This window comes from Myotis davidii, unplaced genomic scaffold (assembly GCF_000327345.1).
Source record: "Myotis davidii unplaced genomic scaffold, ASM32734v1 scaffold1012, whole genome shotgun sequence".
Lineage (NCBI taxonomy): Eukaryota > Metazoa > Chordata > Mammalia > Chiroptera > Vespertilionidae > Myotis > Myotis davidii.
In genome coordinates, this window is record NW_006283769.1 from 976,949 (window position 1) to 993,967 (window position 17,019).

Sequence of the window (17,019 nt, forward strand, 5' to 3'; positions counted from 1 at the left end):
GTGGTCATCCCCTGAGAGATCCCAGACCGGGCTGAGGGACCCTCCCAAGTGCACAAATTTTTGTGCACCGGGCCTCTAGTAGTAATATAAATGCAAAATACTGGGGGAAACTAGGTTAAGGTTACAGGGGCTCTCTTTGTAATGTTTTTGCAACTTCCTGTGAATCTACAATTATTTCAAAATAAAATGTTAAAAAATACATATACTTGTATACACAAGGAAGTTCACAAGATAATGAAACACAGCCAATTTTATTCAAATTCTCCAAAATTTATACTCAATATGTTGTTTCAGCACTGTATGTCACCCTTTATATAATGGACTTATTAGCTTCACTTGTATAGTTTTCTTGTTTTTTTTTTCTTTACAGTTCTTCAGTAGAAGCCAGAGTCTTGAGTTGCCCAATTAGGAGCCTGAAATATAAAAAAAGAGAGGGTAAGAAAAAAAGTAATTTTTGAAAAAACTTAGAAAAAGTGATACTAGCATTTCCTTTTAGCACTATTCCTGCCAAACCATTCTCTAAGATTTTAATAACCTCTGCAACTGTTAAATGTCAGATGTTCCACTTAGAGCAAAATAAACATATCAAAATACCATCTGATATTTTTGACCAATTATGAAGTATAACAATGACAATATCAACATTATACTAAAAATCAATACAAATTGATCCCAAATCATACAAAAAGTCCGTTATATAAAAGATATTTTTCAGGCTCAGTTATTCTACACTTGATTGGAATAGGCATTGACAATAATTTCCTAATTCATCCTTCTCTTTTAAGGACTGCTAAGGACACAAACCTGTTGCTAAAACTTCAACCAAATGAGGTCCTTGAATGTTCCAATGCTGCTTCCTTAAAACTTCCCATTCCCCATTTACACATAAACACAATGGCTAGAGAGTTAAAAGTGGTCTACAATTCCAAAATTACAAAGTCATGCAAGTTGTTTTAATGTCTAATATGTTAGGATCTCTATCAAAAAGGGGAATATATTTTCTGGCAAAGTTAAATCTGATAAAATCAAATTTTAAAAGATTAACACTAACAGATATAATAAAATCACATTTTACAGAAGCGTTCCTTTAGATTAAAAAAGACAAATTTCAAGCACTTAAAAGAGGGCTATATACATAACTTGTCACCTTTCACTATCAAAATTATGTGTTGAAAACCCTGAGGAAATGAGTTCATGAAGTCACACAGTAAGAGTAAAAGGAAACTCTAATTTTTTTTACTTTCCCTAACAAATGCATGTAATACATCTAAGAAAAATTCTTTTTCATTTAATAATTTAAACAAAATGTTCATACCCCCAACAAACAGAAATGCAAAATCAGATACAACTGATATTACAATGTTCTCAAAGTAAGTCCATTTAACAATTATGTTACAGTATTGCTAAATCCCATACAAACAGAAAATGTGTGGTTCTTACCTCTGACCTACTATTCTGATTAAGTTTCTTCTCAATATTCATGGCCAACATCTGGCTTCTAAATGAAAGGCTTTTGGTCTTTTCAATCACTTGCTGATAGGGTGAGACTGCATTGTTACCCATAACCACATGACCCTAAAATAAGACAGAGGAAAATTGATCCTGTAATGTTAATGACCATTTCCCAGGTACATCATAAGCATGACATGACAACATTAAATGACTGCTGCACATTTTTTGGTACTAGAGAGATGACAATATTTACCCAATTAAAAAAATAGGAGGTTGCTGTTTCCTTCAAAGAACTATTATTATACATTAAAACACAACAAATTCTTAATAAAGTTTCCTAATGAATATTCAGGAAAAAGTATAAAGTAACCAGCAACTGCGATCTAGTTATGTAGGAAAGTTAGCTTAATACTCACTAATTTGGAATCAATCTTGGCATCCAGTCTTGCATTTCTAATCAAATTGACAATCCACCTTTCCGCTTCTTCTGGAGTCATGTTCAGCTTATCTGCCAACATACTAATGAAAAAGTAAAAAGGACATTAACTGAGTCTAAAAACTTAGTTTTAAGTAGTCTTTGACCCACATATGTTAATAAAATAAGCAAAGTAGAAATAACCTCGTAACTTAAGGAAATGCAAAAGCAGTTGGCAAATATTTTGTGAAAAGTCAAAACTAACCTTCTATAGGGAAATTATATTAATGTAAGCTCCAATATGTTTATCACACACATTAAAATTATTGGTTCCATACTTTGTTTTTATCTACAATTGAAAACGGGTCCAAGAATTATTCTAGAACAGCTTTTAAATTTTGGACACACACCTTATCTAATAAGCTATTCAGCTATACTAAATTAAATTCCACCACAGTAATCTTTTTTGACATATGTTGCATATTTTATGGTAAACAGATTCATAACTTAGCCTACAAATCGACAGAGTTGTATATAAAGGGATAAAAACATTTTTAATATGCATTTTAATAGTGAGATGACTATCATATGTGCCTACAACCATTTAGTGAAGAAACTTATCAACAGAGAAATGTTCCAAATTATAAATGGAAATAACTTTTTAATAGACAATAAACTCAATACTATTCTATTCAGCATTTGGAATTTGTCAGCTGAAGAAAAAAGGAGGCCAGAGACAAATGCTTCCCTTTCCCTGCTATTAAAAAAAAGGGGGGGGGGCAAATATCAAATAACTTTAAATTAGAGGCAGAGATAGGCAAGCATAAATTAGTGAATGTAGTAATTTGTCATAATTAGTATACAGTGAAAATAAGTCTACTTTGAGACTTAACAATAAGCCATTTACAGATATAAGGGTTTACTGAAATTTTATTTCAAATTACTTCACAGATTTTGCATTATATAAATCATGTCCATGTCATCCTAATTACTCTGTATTTTTTTTTCAAAACATCTACCATAGTTTATAACTTTATCTTTATTTAATATCTGTTTCTTTTTCTGGATTTTAAGTTCTGAGTATGTGCTTCCTGCTATCTTATCTTCTCAATGCCTGGCCAGAAGAGTTGCTTATTCACACTTGTAATATTTTCTTATTGAATAACTTAGTTATACTGTTGTTAATATACACACACACACACACACACACACACTTATATATATGCTATATATATATATATATATATATGCCTAAGCCAGTGGTTCTCATGAGATTCATCAGTTAATTCCATGTTTCCATGCCTGTGGTTTCTGCTCATGCATTGAGCATCTGCCCCCTGGTGGTCAGTGCATGTCATAGCCACAGAATGGTCGGCCAGTCGCTTAGGCTTTTATATACACAGATCACTACGCATAACATATTTAACTTTTTTATAAAGTTGAACACTACCTTTTAAAAAAGTTTTTGCATATTCTTGAAAAGGCAAAATAATAGAAATGAAGAATAAATGATTGGTTGCCAGGGGTTAAAGAAAGGTGGCAGTGGGGGGAGAGTGGGTATGGCTATAAAAGAGCCAGTTAAGGATCCTTCTGGTGACAAAAATGTTCTATATCTGAATGTTTCAATATCAATATGTTGGTTGTGATGCTGTTTTGCAAGATTGACAGAAACTGTATAAAGAACACAGGGGATCTCTATTTTTTACAACTGCTTATAAATCTATAATCATCTCAAAATAAAAAGTATAATGAAAAAAGGAGGTTTTGCATCAAAATTATTTAGGAGCTATAAAAAATACAGATACTGATATTTTCCCTTCAGAGAACGTTTTCATTTCTAGGCTTTGAGCTTAGTCATCCATTATTTTTCCATCTTTTTTTTTCTTAAAATAAAATAACAACTTCCCACTTGATCTAATATGCAGTTAGGACTACAAATCACTAACTTAGAACAATGATTCTGCAAGGTTAATTGTAAAAGAATCACCTGGGAAGCTTTAAACCCAGATTCTCAAGCTCTGATCCCAGAGATTCTGATTCAGAAGGTCCAGGTTAAGCCAGAAAATCTATTCTTTTTATGTTTAAAAGCCTCTGGATTGGAGAACAATACATTAACAATTTTCTTAATGTATTCTTTAAAGATAAACATTACCTCAATTGATCATAATCTTGGGGTCTGCCCTATTTATAAAAGCTTAACTTATATTCAGCCATCTTCTTATCCCATTAAAAACATAAAGAGACCTAATCCCAGGACTGAGTCCTACTGAGTGGATGCCCTATCTTCTCTTGAATCTTACAACCTGAGATCTCATTGTTGCTCTAAGAAGAATATTTCTTTTCTCACATGATGCTACACTTTCTGCTCTGTTCCTACTTTCTTAATTCATTATATACTAAAGATATTAAACCACTGATTTTTCACTCGATTACTCTAGAACAGAGATTTTTAATCTTTATCATCATGCACATAAACTATTTACTAAAATTCTACAGCACACCAAAAAAATATATTTTTTTGCCAAACTAAAAAAATAGGTATAATTTTGATTCATTCACACCAGATGGCTATTGTTGTGTTGGTTGTCATTTTTTTTATTTGAAAAGAAGTCAGTGCCCATGACTAAAAAGTCAAGTATTGCATGTTTTAAAATTTCTTGTAGTCCACCAGTTAAAAATTGCTGCTCTAGCAGGTTGTAACTAGATGCCTAAAAATTGCAACCTGATGCAGTGGGTCTCAATCCTGGATGTGCTTTGAAATACCCATTCTTTTTTTCCTTTTTTAAAATATATTTTATTGATTTTTGACAGAGAGGAAGGGAGAGAGATAGAGAGTCAGAAACATCGATGAGAGAGAAACATCGACCAGCTGCCTCCTGCACATCTCCTACCGGGGAGGTGCCCGCAACCCAGGTACATGCCCTTGACCGGAATCGAACCTGGGACCTTTCAGTCCACAGGCCGACGCTCTATCCACTGAGCCAAACCGGTTTTGGCTGAAATACCCATTCTTAAACTACAATATAGTAGCCCTATTACACATCATAGCACAGCATACTTAGGAAATTTGATCCAGAAAATTTGGGGTAGCTTCAGAGACTCTGTATTTGTAAAATAAAACAAAATAAAACTCTACAGAGATTCTGTGACACAGAATGAAACAATGACTTATGATTTTCATTTTTATCCCCTAGCTCAAGTGACACACTCCTGATAAATTCATCTAAATCTGTTATGTCTAAAAATATCAACTGTTCAACAATGAAAAAATAAAATTTCACAGTGAGGTACAACACAATGAATGTCAGAGACCTAGTAAACACAGGCTCTGTCATTAACTAAGACTTAACCAGCCTTCAGTTTCCAGCTACAATCAAGAAGGAAGTGTACCCAATCAGTGCTTTGTAGAATTCTGTTTCCAGAACTGTTTCCAAGGTTAAACAGAGATGCCTTAGCAGCCAAGAGAGAAGCTGAATAAAGGGACAGGCTAAACAGGATGAAGGAGCTCTGATCTGATCTGCTTACACATACACAGCTACCTCATAAACAACACAAGGGTTGTGGGCAACAATCCTCTGCACAAAATTCTGCATAGAACTTCTGATTCCCCCAAAACTGAGCTAACCAAACTGTTATCAGTAACATAAAGAGTTGATTAACACGTATTTTGTATGTTATATGCACTATGTACTGTATTCTTACAATAAACTAGAGAAAATGTTAATACTTTTTATTTATTGAAAAAAATCTGCATAGAAGTGGACCCACGCATTGCAAACCTGTGTTGTTCAAGGTGAACTGTACATAAATATATATATATATATATACATACTCATAGATATTTAGCATCACATTTGAAAACAAGCCCTACACACACAAATTTAAAAACCTTGGTTCTATAACTTGAAATCTGAGCCACATTTAAAGTGCTCAAATGCCACATGTGGCTATTGGCTACCATAGTGAACAATGCAAAAATAAAACATTTCCATCAATGTAGAAAGTTCTATTGGGAAGTCCTACTGCCAATGACTTAATAATTGTGTGTTGTTGGATTAGAACTTCCTATGATTTCTTATAGCTCTAAAATTATTCCCTAATATTTCAAGAAAATGCATTAATCTATCTATTCAAAATCATCTAAACTAGTAAAACATTCTACAGGTAGCCAAAAATGTTTAAATAACGCAAGAAAAAGAGAAATATTGTATGATTTCACTTATATGTGCAATAAAAAAAAGGAACAAAAATGTAACAAACTCAGATACAAGGACTACTACAAATTGGTAGTTAGTTACAAGATAGCCTGGGGGTTGTGGAATGGGTGAAAAAGGTGAAGAGGTTAAGAAGTACAATTTGATAATTATAAAATAGTCACAGGAATGTAAAGTACAGCATAGAAAATATAGTCAGTAATCTACACTAATAAAAAAGAAAGATACAAATTGACCGTATCTTTGTGACGCCTACCAGCCAATCAGGAGTGAGTATGCAAATTAACACAACAAAAATGGCAGGTTAATTTGCATACACAGGCACCAAGTGGCTGGGGGAGGGGGGCGTAGGAGTGGGACACTTGCGCTGATGCCATGGCGATGACACAGGTGTTCTGCACCACCCAGCCACTCTGGGCCTCTGGGCAGCGTGGGAAGGAAGAAAAGCAGCTTTGGCCAGAGCAAAGGCGGTGCTGACGGCCAGGGGAAGGAAGGCGCATTCTTGCATGAATCTTTGTGCATTGTGCTTCTAGTACTATAATAACTATGTATGGTGCCATGCAGATACTAGATTTGTCAGAGTGATAACTCCGTAAAGTATATAAACTTTTAATCACTATATTGTACACCTAAAACTAATATAATATTGTTTGCCAACTGTAATTAAAAAATAAAGTTAAAAACAAACAAACAAAAATATCCTAGCCAGGCCAGTTTTCTCAGTGGTTAGAGTTTTGGCCTGCCAACCAAAGGGTCTCAGGTTTGACTCCTAGTCAAGGGCACATACTTCATTTGCAGGTTTGATCCTTGTCCCCATCTGGGGAGAGTGCATCAGGCAACCAGTCTGTGTTTCTCGCTCACATGTTTCTCTCTTTCTCCCCTCCTTCTCCCTTCCTCCCACTCTCTCTAAAAATCAATGGAAAAAATATCCTCTGGTGAGGATTAAAATAAAATAAATACATAAATAAATCCTATGCTGGGAGTTGATCCCAATAGCAGTCTATTGCTTCTCTGCTCACCCATTCATACTTCTCATACCCCTGCCTAACGCTTTGATAATATGCAAATTGACCATCACTCCAATACATAAGACGGCCGCCCCCATGTGGACACAAGATGGCCTGCAGGGGAGGGCAGTTGGAGGCAATCAGGCCTGCAGGGGAGGGCAGTTAGGGGTGACCAGGCCTGCAGGGGAGGACAGTTGGGGGCAACCAGGTCTGCAGGGAGGGCAGTTAGGGACAATCGGGCGGGCAGGGGAGCCGTTAGGCGTCGATCAGACTGGCAGGGGAGTGGTTAGGGGATGATCAGGCTGGCAGGCAGAAGCGGTTAGGGGCAATTAGGCAGGCAGGCGAGCGGTTGGGAGCCAGCAGTCTTGGATTTTGAGAGGGATCCCAGATTGGAGAGGGTGCAGGTTGGGCTAAGGGACACAACCCCGCCCCAACCCCCCTGCACCGGGCCGCTAGTAAAATGATAAAAAATAAAAAAACTACACTGAGCCTGGACGGCATGGCTCAGTGGCACAGCGTCAACCTATGAACCAGAAGATCAGGATTCGATTCTCAGTCAAGGCACAGGACCGTGTTGCAGGTTTGATCCCCAGTGTGAGGCATGCAGGAGGCACCTGATCAATGCTTCTCTCTCATCATTGTTTCTCTCCCTCTCTCTCTCTCTCTCTCTCTTTGAAATCAAGAAAAATGTATTTTTAGAAAAATTCTTGGTAATGATAATGTTACATAAAAGTTTATTGTAGCAGTCCCCCTATAGTATCTTATTTGAGCTACATATCTCAAATAAGTAGATAGGACAAATACTTTTATCTATTTTACTGGTAAGGATAGTAAACTGAATCATAAGAAGCAAAATAATTGAGTACAAGGCACCAGAGTTAATGTACTCTCAAAGCATACACCAAAGTGACAAAGCACTGTCATGACAAAAATATGAACTCACTAATACCAAGGAAAGAAATGTATTCACTCAACAAATATTTATGAGCATCTACACTGTACAAAGTTAGTATACTGAGTGCTAAAGGTATCAAAAGGAAAATCTGCTTCAAAACAAACACCCAAATGATCAAATTCTAAATATGGGGAAGTTTCAACAAGGGAAATAAAAATATTGGCACCCTTCTTTCACAAGCCTAATTATAAATCTTAAAAAAAAAAAAAAAGCAATGCTAGCATTCTGGTATCTATTGTCCAGCAGAGTCCCACATGTAGATAAGTGACACCTATCTATTTCACGACCACAACATACTAGGAATGTGCAAGTATTCTTTAAGAGAATCAGATTTTTAAAAGTATGGATCTGCTAGCTATAGTAAAATACTAAAAAACCTGAAGTCAAAGCTTTAATTCCCCTAGGACAAGTCCCATGATCACACTATACTTCTAGCTCTGAATAACCCACTTCAATGACAACCACTAAAATTAGGCAAGCAAGTATGGATGCCTTAGCAAAAACAAAAGTCACTAAAGAAAAACTTTGGTCTACACACAATTCCTAAGAGGCAAACATTAAAGTAGTAAGTTTTAAAATATTATGGAGTATTTACTGTTTGTCTTCATCTGTGGCCAAAGGAATTGGTTATTTTTCAAATTCTAATACATAAAATTAGTTTCTAATAGGTTATGTAAGTTTCACATTTCCCCCCAATACTTTTCTCACACAATAGAGAACATTTCAACTAAAATTCACCATAATTTTTCCATGTTTCAACATTTTAAGATGTCACTGGAGTTTACTATATAAGAATTCAAATATATAATCAAATAAAACAAACTCAATTAACTGAAATGATTACCAAATGTGGTCTTTCAAGAATATTTCCGATTTACTAAGGGCTAAATCCTTATTTGAACTCCTGCTGAGAACCACTCTAAAACTATATTCTCCTCTTTTCTTCCTATTATAGTAGTCTTTTTAAAAAAGTAACTGATAAATAACATTGCCTTGAAGTTATCGTTTTCAAAAATCATGTTGTGCCACACACAGAAGCTAAAGATATTTTTGAGTCTGTTAACCCAGAATTCAAACAAAAGTTCCAATTTTTAATCTCTATCAGATTGTTTCCTTTTTCTTCTAAAGCAAAAAAAAAATTCATTTAACTAGAATCCTATTAAGTGTACTTTACAATAAATGGAAATTTCTAGAAATTTAAAAGTATAAACTACAAGTCAAATCAGGATATTCTTACTTAATGCTGATACACTGGTGGATGCGACAAAAAGTCTCAAATATGAAGAGACGAGCATTTTCAATAAAATCCTCAAGACAAGCCACCAAGAAGAAGTCATTCACAAGCACCTATGTGTATAAAATGTAAAAGAAAAAAATTAATGGCACTTGACTCATTAACTTCATTTGCCTTACTAATTGTTCCAATTCACTAGAATTCTCTCATCTATGATCACAAGTTCTACACAACACTTTCTAGCACACTACATTGAAGCTTCTAAGTTAAACAAGTAAATGCTATAAGAACTGCAATATTTCCTTGTTCCAGTGATGATTTGAACAATATTGTGACAAATTAGCTTTGTACTGTCCACTCTCCTACATAAATGCTCTATAGATAGCATATCTTTTCCAGTTATTTCAAATAGTTATGAATGAAGCAAAGATATGCATATTTCTGTGATAGTTAATAGATTTGTAAATCTACAAAGGAAAAATATTCATAATTATGACATAATTAAAAGAGAACATTTTAATAGCAACCAAGTGTTCCTCTGTCTTAGCAAGGCCTAGATACCTAATATAAGATACACAGAAATATTTAATAATGCTATATGACATGTTAGTAATATTGATGACTATATGAACACATATTACACTAGATTCTAATTTAAATTTTGTCCAAAGTTTGAAAATCACCTCAGAAGGTATATTTACATGATCATTCTCTCTTTCTTAGAGAAAGGAATCTTAGTCCTTCAACATATTTGGTCCATCATTGTGCTAATATTCGGGTTCAAAAATGAAATGGACATATAATAACTTGTGGATTTGGTAAATGCATTTAATAGGTAAATTCTTAGTTTAACTTGTTAAAACTTCAAAACTAACTTAATTAAAAGAAAACAACATACCCATAAACCTAACTCTTTCAGTTGCTCTGAGGGTACTTTAGTTTGCACTAACCAAGAGAAGAAACTGTAGTTATAAAAATCACACTTTTAGCTTGACTGATTTATAGCAAATGTTAAATATAATCGTGAAAATTTCTAAAAATAGGCCCACTTACAAAACAAATTAGGAATCATAGTTGTGCTATGCAATTCCAAACAACCTTGCCCATAGATATTAAATAGTTCACATATTTACTTATTCAGGATAAGACATGGAATTATGGGTGTATGTGTGAATTTATAATACACTCAATGTTTAACAAGCTGTCCTAACTAAAAAGATACACACATGGCAACAACATTAAAAATGTTTTCATCCCAGCACATTTCTAAAAAATATGCCACTTTAAGATTAATATACATTCCTGATAGAATTACTTAAATAAAACACTGCAAGGTTAATTCTGACAATATATAAAAATTTAAGAATGCTATTAATGTATAAGAAAAAATTCATACTTACCGATTCACATTCCCTCAGCTTTTTCTGAGCCCCATCAAAGTCAAAGTTAACATACAAACATTCAACAAACTCTGTAATTGGGTCTTTATATGTGTAAGACTCCTGTAAAATAAAGTCAAAGGTCAAACTAGATCTAATTCAACACTGTTTGGTAGATTGTCCCTAGACTATCCCAATCTTCCTATTTTCTCCTTCATTCCCATTAATTTCTAGCAAATTACCTAGCATTTATCTTCTCAAAGCAATTGCTTGTATCCTGATTCCAGGCCACACCTTAAGCTTTTAATGCCTTCCAGACCAAGTTCTCTAAATTCTCATCCTAGAACCATCCTAAAAGCTTTCAAATTCCTCTGGTCCCAAAAGTACCCCTTAATAAACAGTGATGAACTTACCCAAGTATAATAGTATTTACACCCTACTAAAGAAATTGCATTTTTAAATTTAATTTAACCTTATGTCAAGTAAATATTTAGGTTCTTTTCTAACTCACAGTGATTGTTGAGAGACTCACTAAATGACCGAGTAGGGCCGCAGCTGATACACAACTTGGAGACTACTACTGTAGTCAATGTAAAGGCCATTACTCTGAAATTATGCAGACAGTGACCTCCCAACAAACAGTTCTAGGCTCCAGATCTTTCACTCTTTGCAGTAAGAGCAACACTAATATACAGTGTATATTAAATATCCACCTAGCAGAGAATAGTATCATTCATACCACGTCTAACAGTATATCTTGAGCTTAAAGATAGTAAGTATCCATTTGGGACTCTTGGGCCCTTCTTCATGTATACTTTCCTCCTATTTTTAAAACATCTTTACCTTAAAATGAGTAGTGCTTGGGGGAAAAAAAGGCATATAAAAAAAATCAATACAGATTTAAGTTTTTACCTGTTGAATCACTTTGACTAGATCTTTTAGGACCTGCCGGCGTTTTCGAACATCTTTGTTTGTTATTACTGCTGTAGTCAAATAGCGAAGAATATGTGGACACATCGTCTGAATTGCATTAAGATACCTAAGGTAAAAATACAAAGACTATTTAATATTAATAACTTACCTAGTTTTTCTAGACCTATAATCATATATTAAGTGCTTAAAAGGAAACACTCAAACAGCCCATTAGATTGTACTGTTTAAGCAATCTAATATTACAAACACTGAAGAATGAATACTATAAAGGCCACCTCCTCCAAGGAAATGCCAGTTGATATTGCCCAATTTGGAGTGAGACTCACTTAAAAGATAGCTAATCCTATTGTCACTGTTGAGTAAAAGTTATTTTGGAAGACCCTATATATGCCACCAGTCTATTCCAAAAGACTAAGCAATGACTTTCAGTTATTCACCTAGTAGAAGAAATATGTGAAAAATTTCTATGTGCAAATTACTCATCATAATCAGAAAAACAGGTATTTATACAAATTAAAATATCCAGAAAATGAAAGATTGGAAACTACAGAAAGAAACTATTACAGTATTACAGGGCTTTGGTTAAACTGGCAGTACTGCTAATTAGAAAAAAAGGACTAGATGTTAAGACAAATGTCAACTGGTCTTGGTTAAGGTTTAGCAAATCCAGCTATTCTATCTGCAACTGAACACCCTCTCTTATACCTAGCATTTCTCCTGCTCAAGGTTTCTTAAATAGCTCCCCAATTTTTATCCAAAAAGTACCTCTGAGTGTCCAACACTATGACAAGCTTAGAAATATTTGTCAGTAGCCCTGGCCGGTTTGGCACAGTGGATAGAGGACTCAAGGGTCCTGGATTTGATTCTGGCTGGAGGCATGTACCTGGATTGCGGGCTCAATCCCTGATGGGAGGTGTGCAGGAGGCAGCCGTTCAATGATTCTCTTTCATCATTGATGTTTGTATCTCTCTCTCCCTCTCCCTTCCTCTGAAATCAATAAAGAAATAAAAAGAAATATTTGTCATTAAAGTCCATTCCTCTTAGCTGAATATTCAAGCCCCAAAGTACCCGTCCAGATCCATCTCCCACCAAACCATCATTGACTGCTTTCTGCTTTCCTTACTTACACCTCCCTCCACATGGATTGCTCTCACAAATACAAAACTCTGAAACTTAAATTCTAGCCATTCGTTAAGGTCAAGTGCAAATGCCTGATCTTCCAAGTTGCCCTGTAATATTAGTAAATCTTTATATATTATATTGTAGATTCCCCATAAAATGTTATCTGAACTCTTTGTTAAAAAAAAAAAAATATATGCTGTTTGAACTCTTTAGAGGACCCTAGAATCTGACAATATCTCAAAATATCTAGTTCCACTCCACCTTATATTCCCTCCAAACAAGACAGGGTATAAAAAGAATCAACACTTACTCAAGAATAAAATAATTTCTAGGAAAAGAGAACTAAACAAATCAGCTAAAAGTTTTATTATCTGAAAAATTAAGGCTGAGATTCAGGCAAAAATTTTAAATTACACTATTGGTTCAGAACAATTGTATGTCTCTATACTATTGCCAGACATCTCACGTACAAGTTCAAGTTCAGGAAAGCATGATTGCTGCTCTTAGTATCAGTTTTGAAGTAGGTAATTTTAGTAGGCACTTAGGGAACTCATTCATATATTTATTCATATAGTATTACAAAAACTGTAAGTTCATTGTATATGACATTAAACATTTATTTTTACTTTTCCTAATTTTAATATTATTGTACCACAAAGATCTTCATTTTTTTTTTTTTTTTTTTTTTGGAGGATGAGTTCCTTGGGAAATCATCTCTCTCTTTCTGTGAGTATATAGCAGAGGTTAGCAAAATGCATATACTACTAGTAAAGTACCAGATAATGAAGACTTTAGGGTTTGCAGACCAAGAGAGCAAATTTGAGGACATTATGCAGTCACTTATATAAAAAGAAACGAAATTAAATCTCCAACGTATTTTATTGAAAAATTAAAAATATAATAGTTTAGTAGCAAATTTTTAAATATAGGTCTACTAATGAGAAGAATTAAATTTCTTTATTGAGGATAACTTCATTTAATTGGGTTCAAAAGTTAGAGACTCCTATCATGAAAATTTATTGCAACTGTTGATCTGTTAATGATGATCTGTATGAGATTATACATATTTAATACTTAAAAATGTTTTTCAAGAACATCAGTACCACCAAATATGGCTATCAATGAACAAACATATGCTTTTAATTTAGCATATTCGTAACTTGGCAAAAATTTGCACAATTCTGCTAAATTGTTCTTTTGATATTGCCTTTTAATATATCATTATATTGCAAATGAATCACTTCCAATTTAACTGCACAGTTTAATGAATTTTAAATATGGAAACTTCCTTTTGTAATTAAAATGAGGTCTAAAACTTTCTGGAATTGTTTTTTGGGCTCAAAAGACATATCTGCTGAAATTTTGTGTGGGAATATTTCTTTAAAATTTTTTTAAAATATATTTTTATTGATTTCAGATAGGAAGGGAGAGGGAAACATGATGAGAACCATTGATTGGCTGCCTCCTGCATGTCCCCCACTAAGGTTGAGCCCACAACCCAGGCATGTCCCCTTGCCTGGAATTGAACCTGGGACCTTTCAGTCTGTAGGCCAATGCTTTATCCACTAAGCCAAACCAGTTAGGGCTCATGTTCTTTTAACCTTTAAAAGAATGAAAAATATATAAAGTGGCTAGACACTTGTTAATTGTCATCAAAATGACTATCCTCTATAATTAACAACTAAGCCATATTGGTAATATCCACCGACTCATAATATAATAAAAGCCTAGTATGTTAAGTGTCCGGTTGTCTGTTCAACCAATCAAAGTGTAATATTCTAATGATATGCTAAGGCTGCTCAATTACTCGCTATGACGTGCACTGACAACCAGGGGGCAGACATTCAGACAGGTAGATTAGCTTGCTGCTGGGGTCCGGGCTGATAGGGACTGAGTGAGATGGGCTGGCCATGCCCTGGAGCCCTACCCCAGTGGTCCCTCCCTGGCTGGCCAACCTGTGTCCCTTCCTGGTCCTAATCATGCACCGGTGGGGTCCCTTGGAGAGCTGGTTTTGGCCCTATCCCGCAGGCCAGGTCAAGGGACCCCACTGGTGCATGAATTTGTGCACTTACAGTATAAGTACTATTTCACTTTGTAATTTTAGGTTGAATTTTAATAAACATTATCTAGGCTATAACAAAAATTAATTTATAGAGCCATTCAGGGCATGATAATAGTGGTTGAATGCTACTTTTCTTGTTCAGAAAATTTCCAATCTCACCTCAAGCTCAAAAATGTCACAATTAAAGTTTGTCATTGTGAAGCCATCCAATTGCTGTATAGTAGGGAAAAATCAAGATATTCTATTTGTATTTCTTTTTTTAAAATGTTTTTTTAAAATATATATTTTATTGATTTTTTACAGAGAGGAAGGGAGAGGGATAGAGATTTAGAAACATCTATGAGAGAGAGAAACATCGATCAGCTGCCTCCTGCATACCTCCTACTGGGGATGTGCCCGCAAAAAAGGTACATGCCCTTGACCGGAATCGAACCTGGGACCCTTCAGTCCTCAGGCAGATGCTCTAATCCACTGAGCCAAACCAGTTAGGGCTCTATTTGTATTTCTGACAGAAATTAATGGATTGGTAACAGTTAACTCTACAAGAGTAATAAGCTCACTGTGGTTCAATAAAACACAGATTCAAGTATTTTCCACAAAGTACACTGTGATAAGAAATACAATCAATAATGATAAGCTCTGAGTACTTCACAAGCTTTGTAAACTTGATCAACTATGCCTTTTTCTTCTTCATACATATTTACCACCAAAAGTTTTAGCACGACTTAGCCAATTCCATTTCAGGCTGTATTAAATTAGTATTTTTCTTAACTTTAAAAATATTTCACCTCCACACAAGACTATCATAGAAACATGTTCTTCAGTCACTCCACCAGATTCCTCAAATTAACAACTAAGCCATATTGGTAACATCCACCGACTCATCAAGAGCCAAAAAAACCCCACTAAAAATCATATGTATTGTTTTTGAATTGATTATTGATGTTGCTCCCAATATTTTCAACCCTGAAACTGTCCTCATCAAATTTTTAACTTGTTTATTTTTTCTAGACATATTTCTTTGGCTGCTGCAATTGAACATGAAACAGAATCACTATGTCTTTCTTTACTTGACTAACAAAAGAGCCACTCAGAAATTAACTTTGGTTAAAGCTTCATTTTCATTAATTTTTATGAAGAAATTTTGCTGATAAGATATTATTTTAAATTTCCCAATTGTTCTGACAGTTGCTTTGCTGTAAGTGGAAATATTATAATGAGTGCTTACAGTCCAGTAATGTGGATGTATACTGTATCCTTTCAGCATACCTACAGTGATAATTCAATGCTTTGCTTTCTAATTTGAGACAAAATAATTTCTACCCCATTGTGGCTTAAAAGCACATTTCTTGCTTTGACAGGATGAGTATGCACTAATAATAAAACAAAACGTAGCAGTGTGGTGATAAACAGCACTTGAAATGCTGTCTAGCTATGTGGCAACTCTGGGATTTATAGTGCACAGAGCAGTAACTGTGAGGCAAGGAGGGTGTAACAATATATATCTCTGTCACAACTCAACTCTGCCATACCTTCAAAAGCTGCCAAAGACAACACAGCAAGAACCCCCTTAGCCATGATTTTGGTTTGCACAGTTTCAGTTACCTGTAGTCAATCATAATCCAAAAATAATAAATGAAAAATTCCAGAAATAATTTCTAAGTTTTAAATTGCAAGTTCTAAGTATTGTTATAAAATCTCAAGCTGTTATGCTCCATCCTGCCCACAAACTGCATCATTTCTTGGTCTAACATATTCACACTGTATACAGGGTTGTCCATATGGAAAATACAGTAATTAATAAGAATCAACTCTGTTTCATGTACTCACAACTGTAAACCTACTTTTGCCCATGCCTGGGTGTATACAGTACTTGCCTACACATTAGACAATTAGTAGCTAACTCAGATCCAGTAGTAGTATTGCAGTGCTTGCCTTCAGGTAACCCTTATTTTACTTAACAATGGTCCTAAAACCATTCACATAGCTTTTATTACATATACTAGAGGCCCAGTGCACAAAATTTGTGCACTGGGGGGGTGGAGGGGGGGTGGGGGGGTTCCTCAGCCAGCCTGCCCCCTCACAGTCCAGGAGCCCTCAGTGGATGTCCTATTAATGGCAGCAGAGTGGCAGCAGAGGCTCGGAGCAGGCGGTGTGTGTGTGTGTGTGTGTGTGTGTGTGTGTGTGTGTGTGTGTGTGCGCACACACACTGAGGGATGGATGAGAGACCCAGAACTGCCCTAGAT

At 35.0% G+C, this 17,019-nt stretch overlaps 1 protein-coding gene across 1 annotated transcript in view; it reads right to left on the reverse strand.

Moving 5' to 3' along the window:
- Positions 1-232: 232 nt before the first annotated feature.
- The window catches only part of EIF3E (eukaryotic translation initiation factor 3 subunit E), a 41,621-nt gene continuing 24,834 nt past the window's right edge, over positions 233-17,019 (reverse strand). The window contains exons 8-13 of the mRNA XM_006753901.2: positions 11,569-11,695; positions 10,678-10,779; positions 9,281-9,390; positions 1,869-1,971; positions 1,441-1,575; positions 233-413 (exon numbers count right to left, since the gene is read on the reverse strand). Of these exons, the coding sequence (XP_006753964.2) occupies positions 375-413; positions 1,441-1,575; positions 1,869-1,971; positions 9,281-9,390; positions 10,678-10,779; positions 11,569-11,695 (616 nt within the window). The 3' untranslated portion in view covers positions 233-374. The remainder of the gene's footprint in view (positions 414-1,440; positions 1,576-1,868; positions 1,972-9,280; positions 9,391-10,677; positions 10,780-11,568; positions 11,696-17,019) is intronic.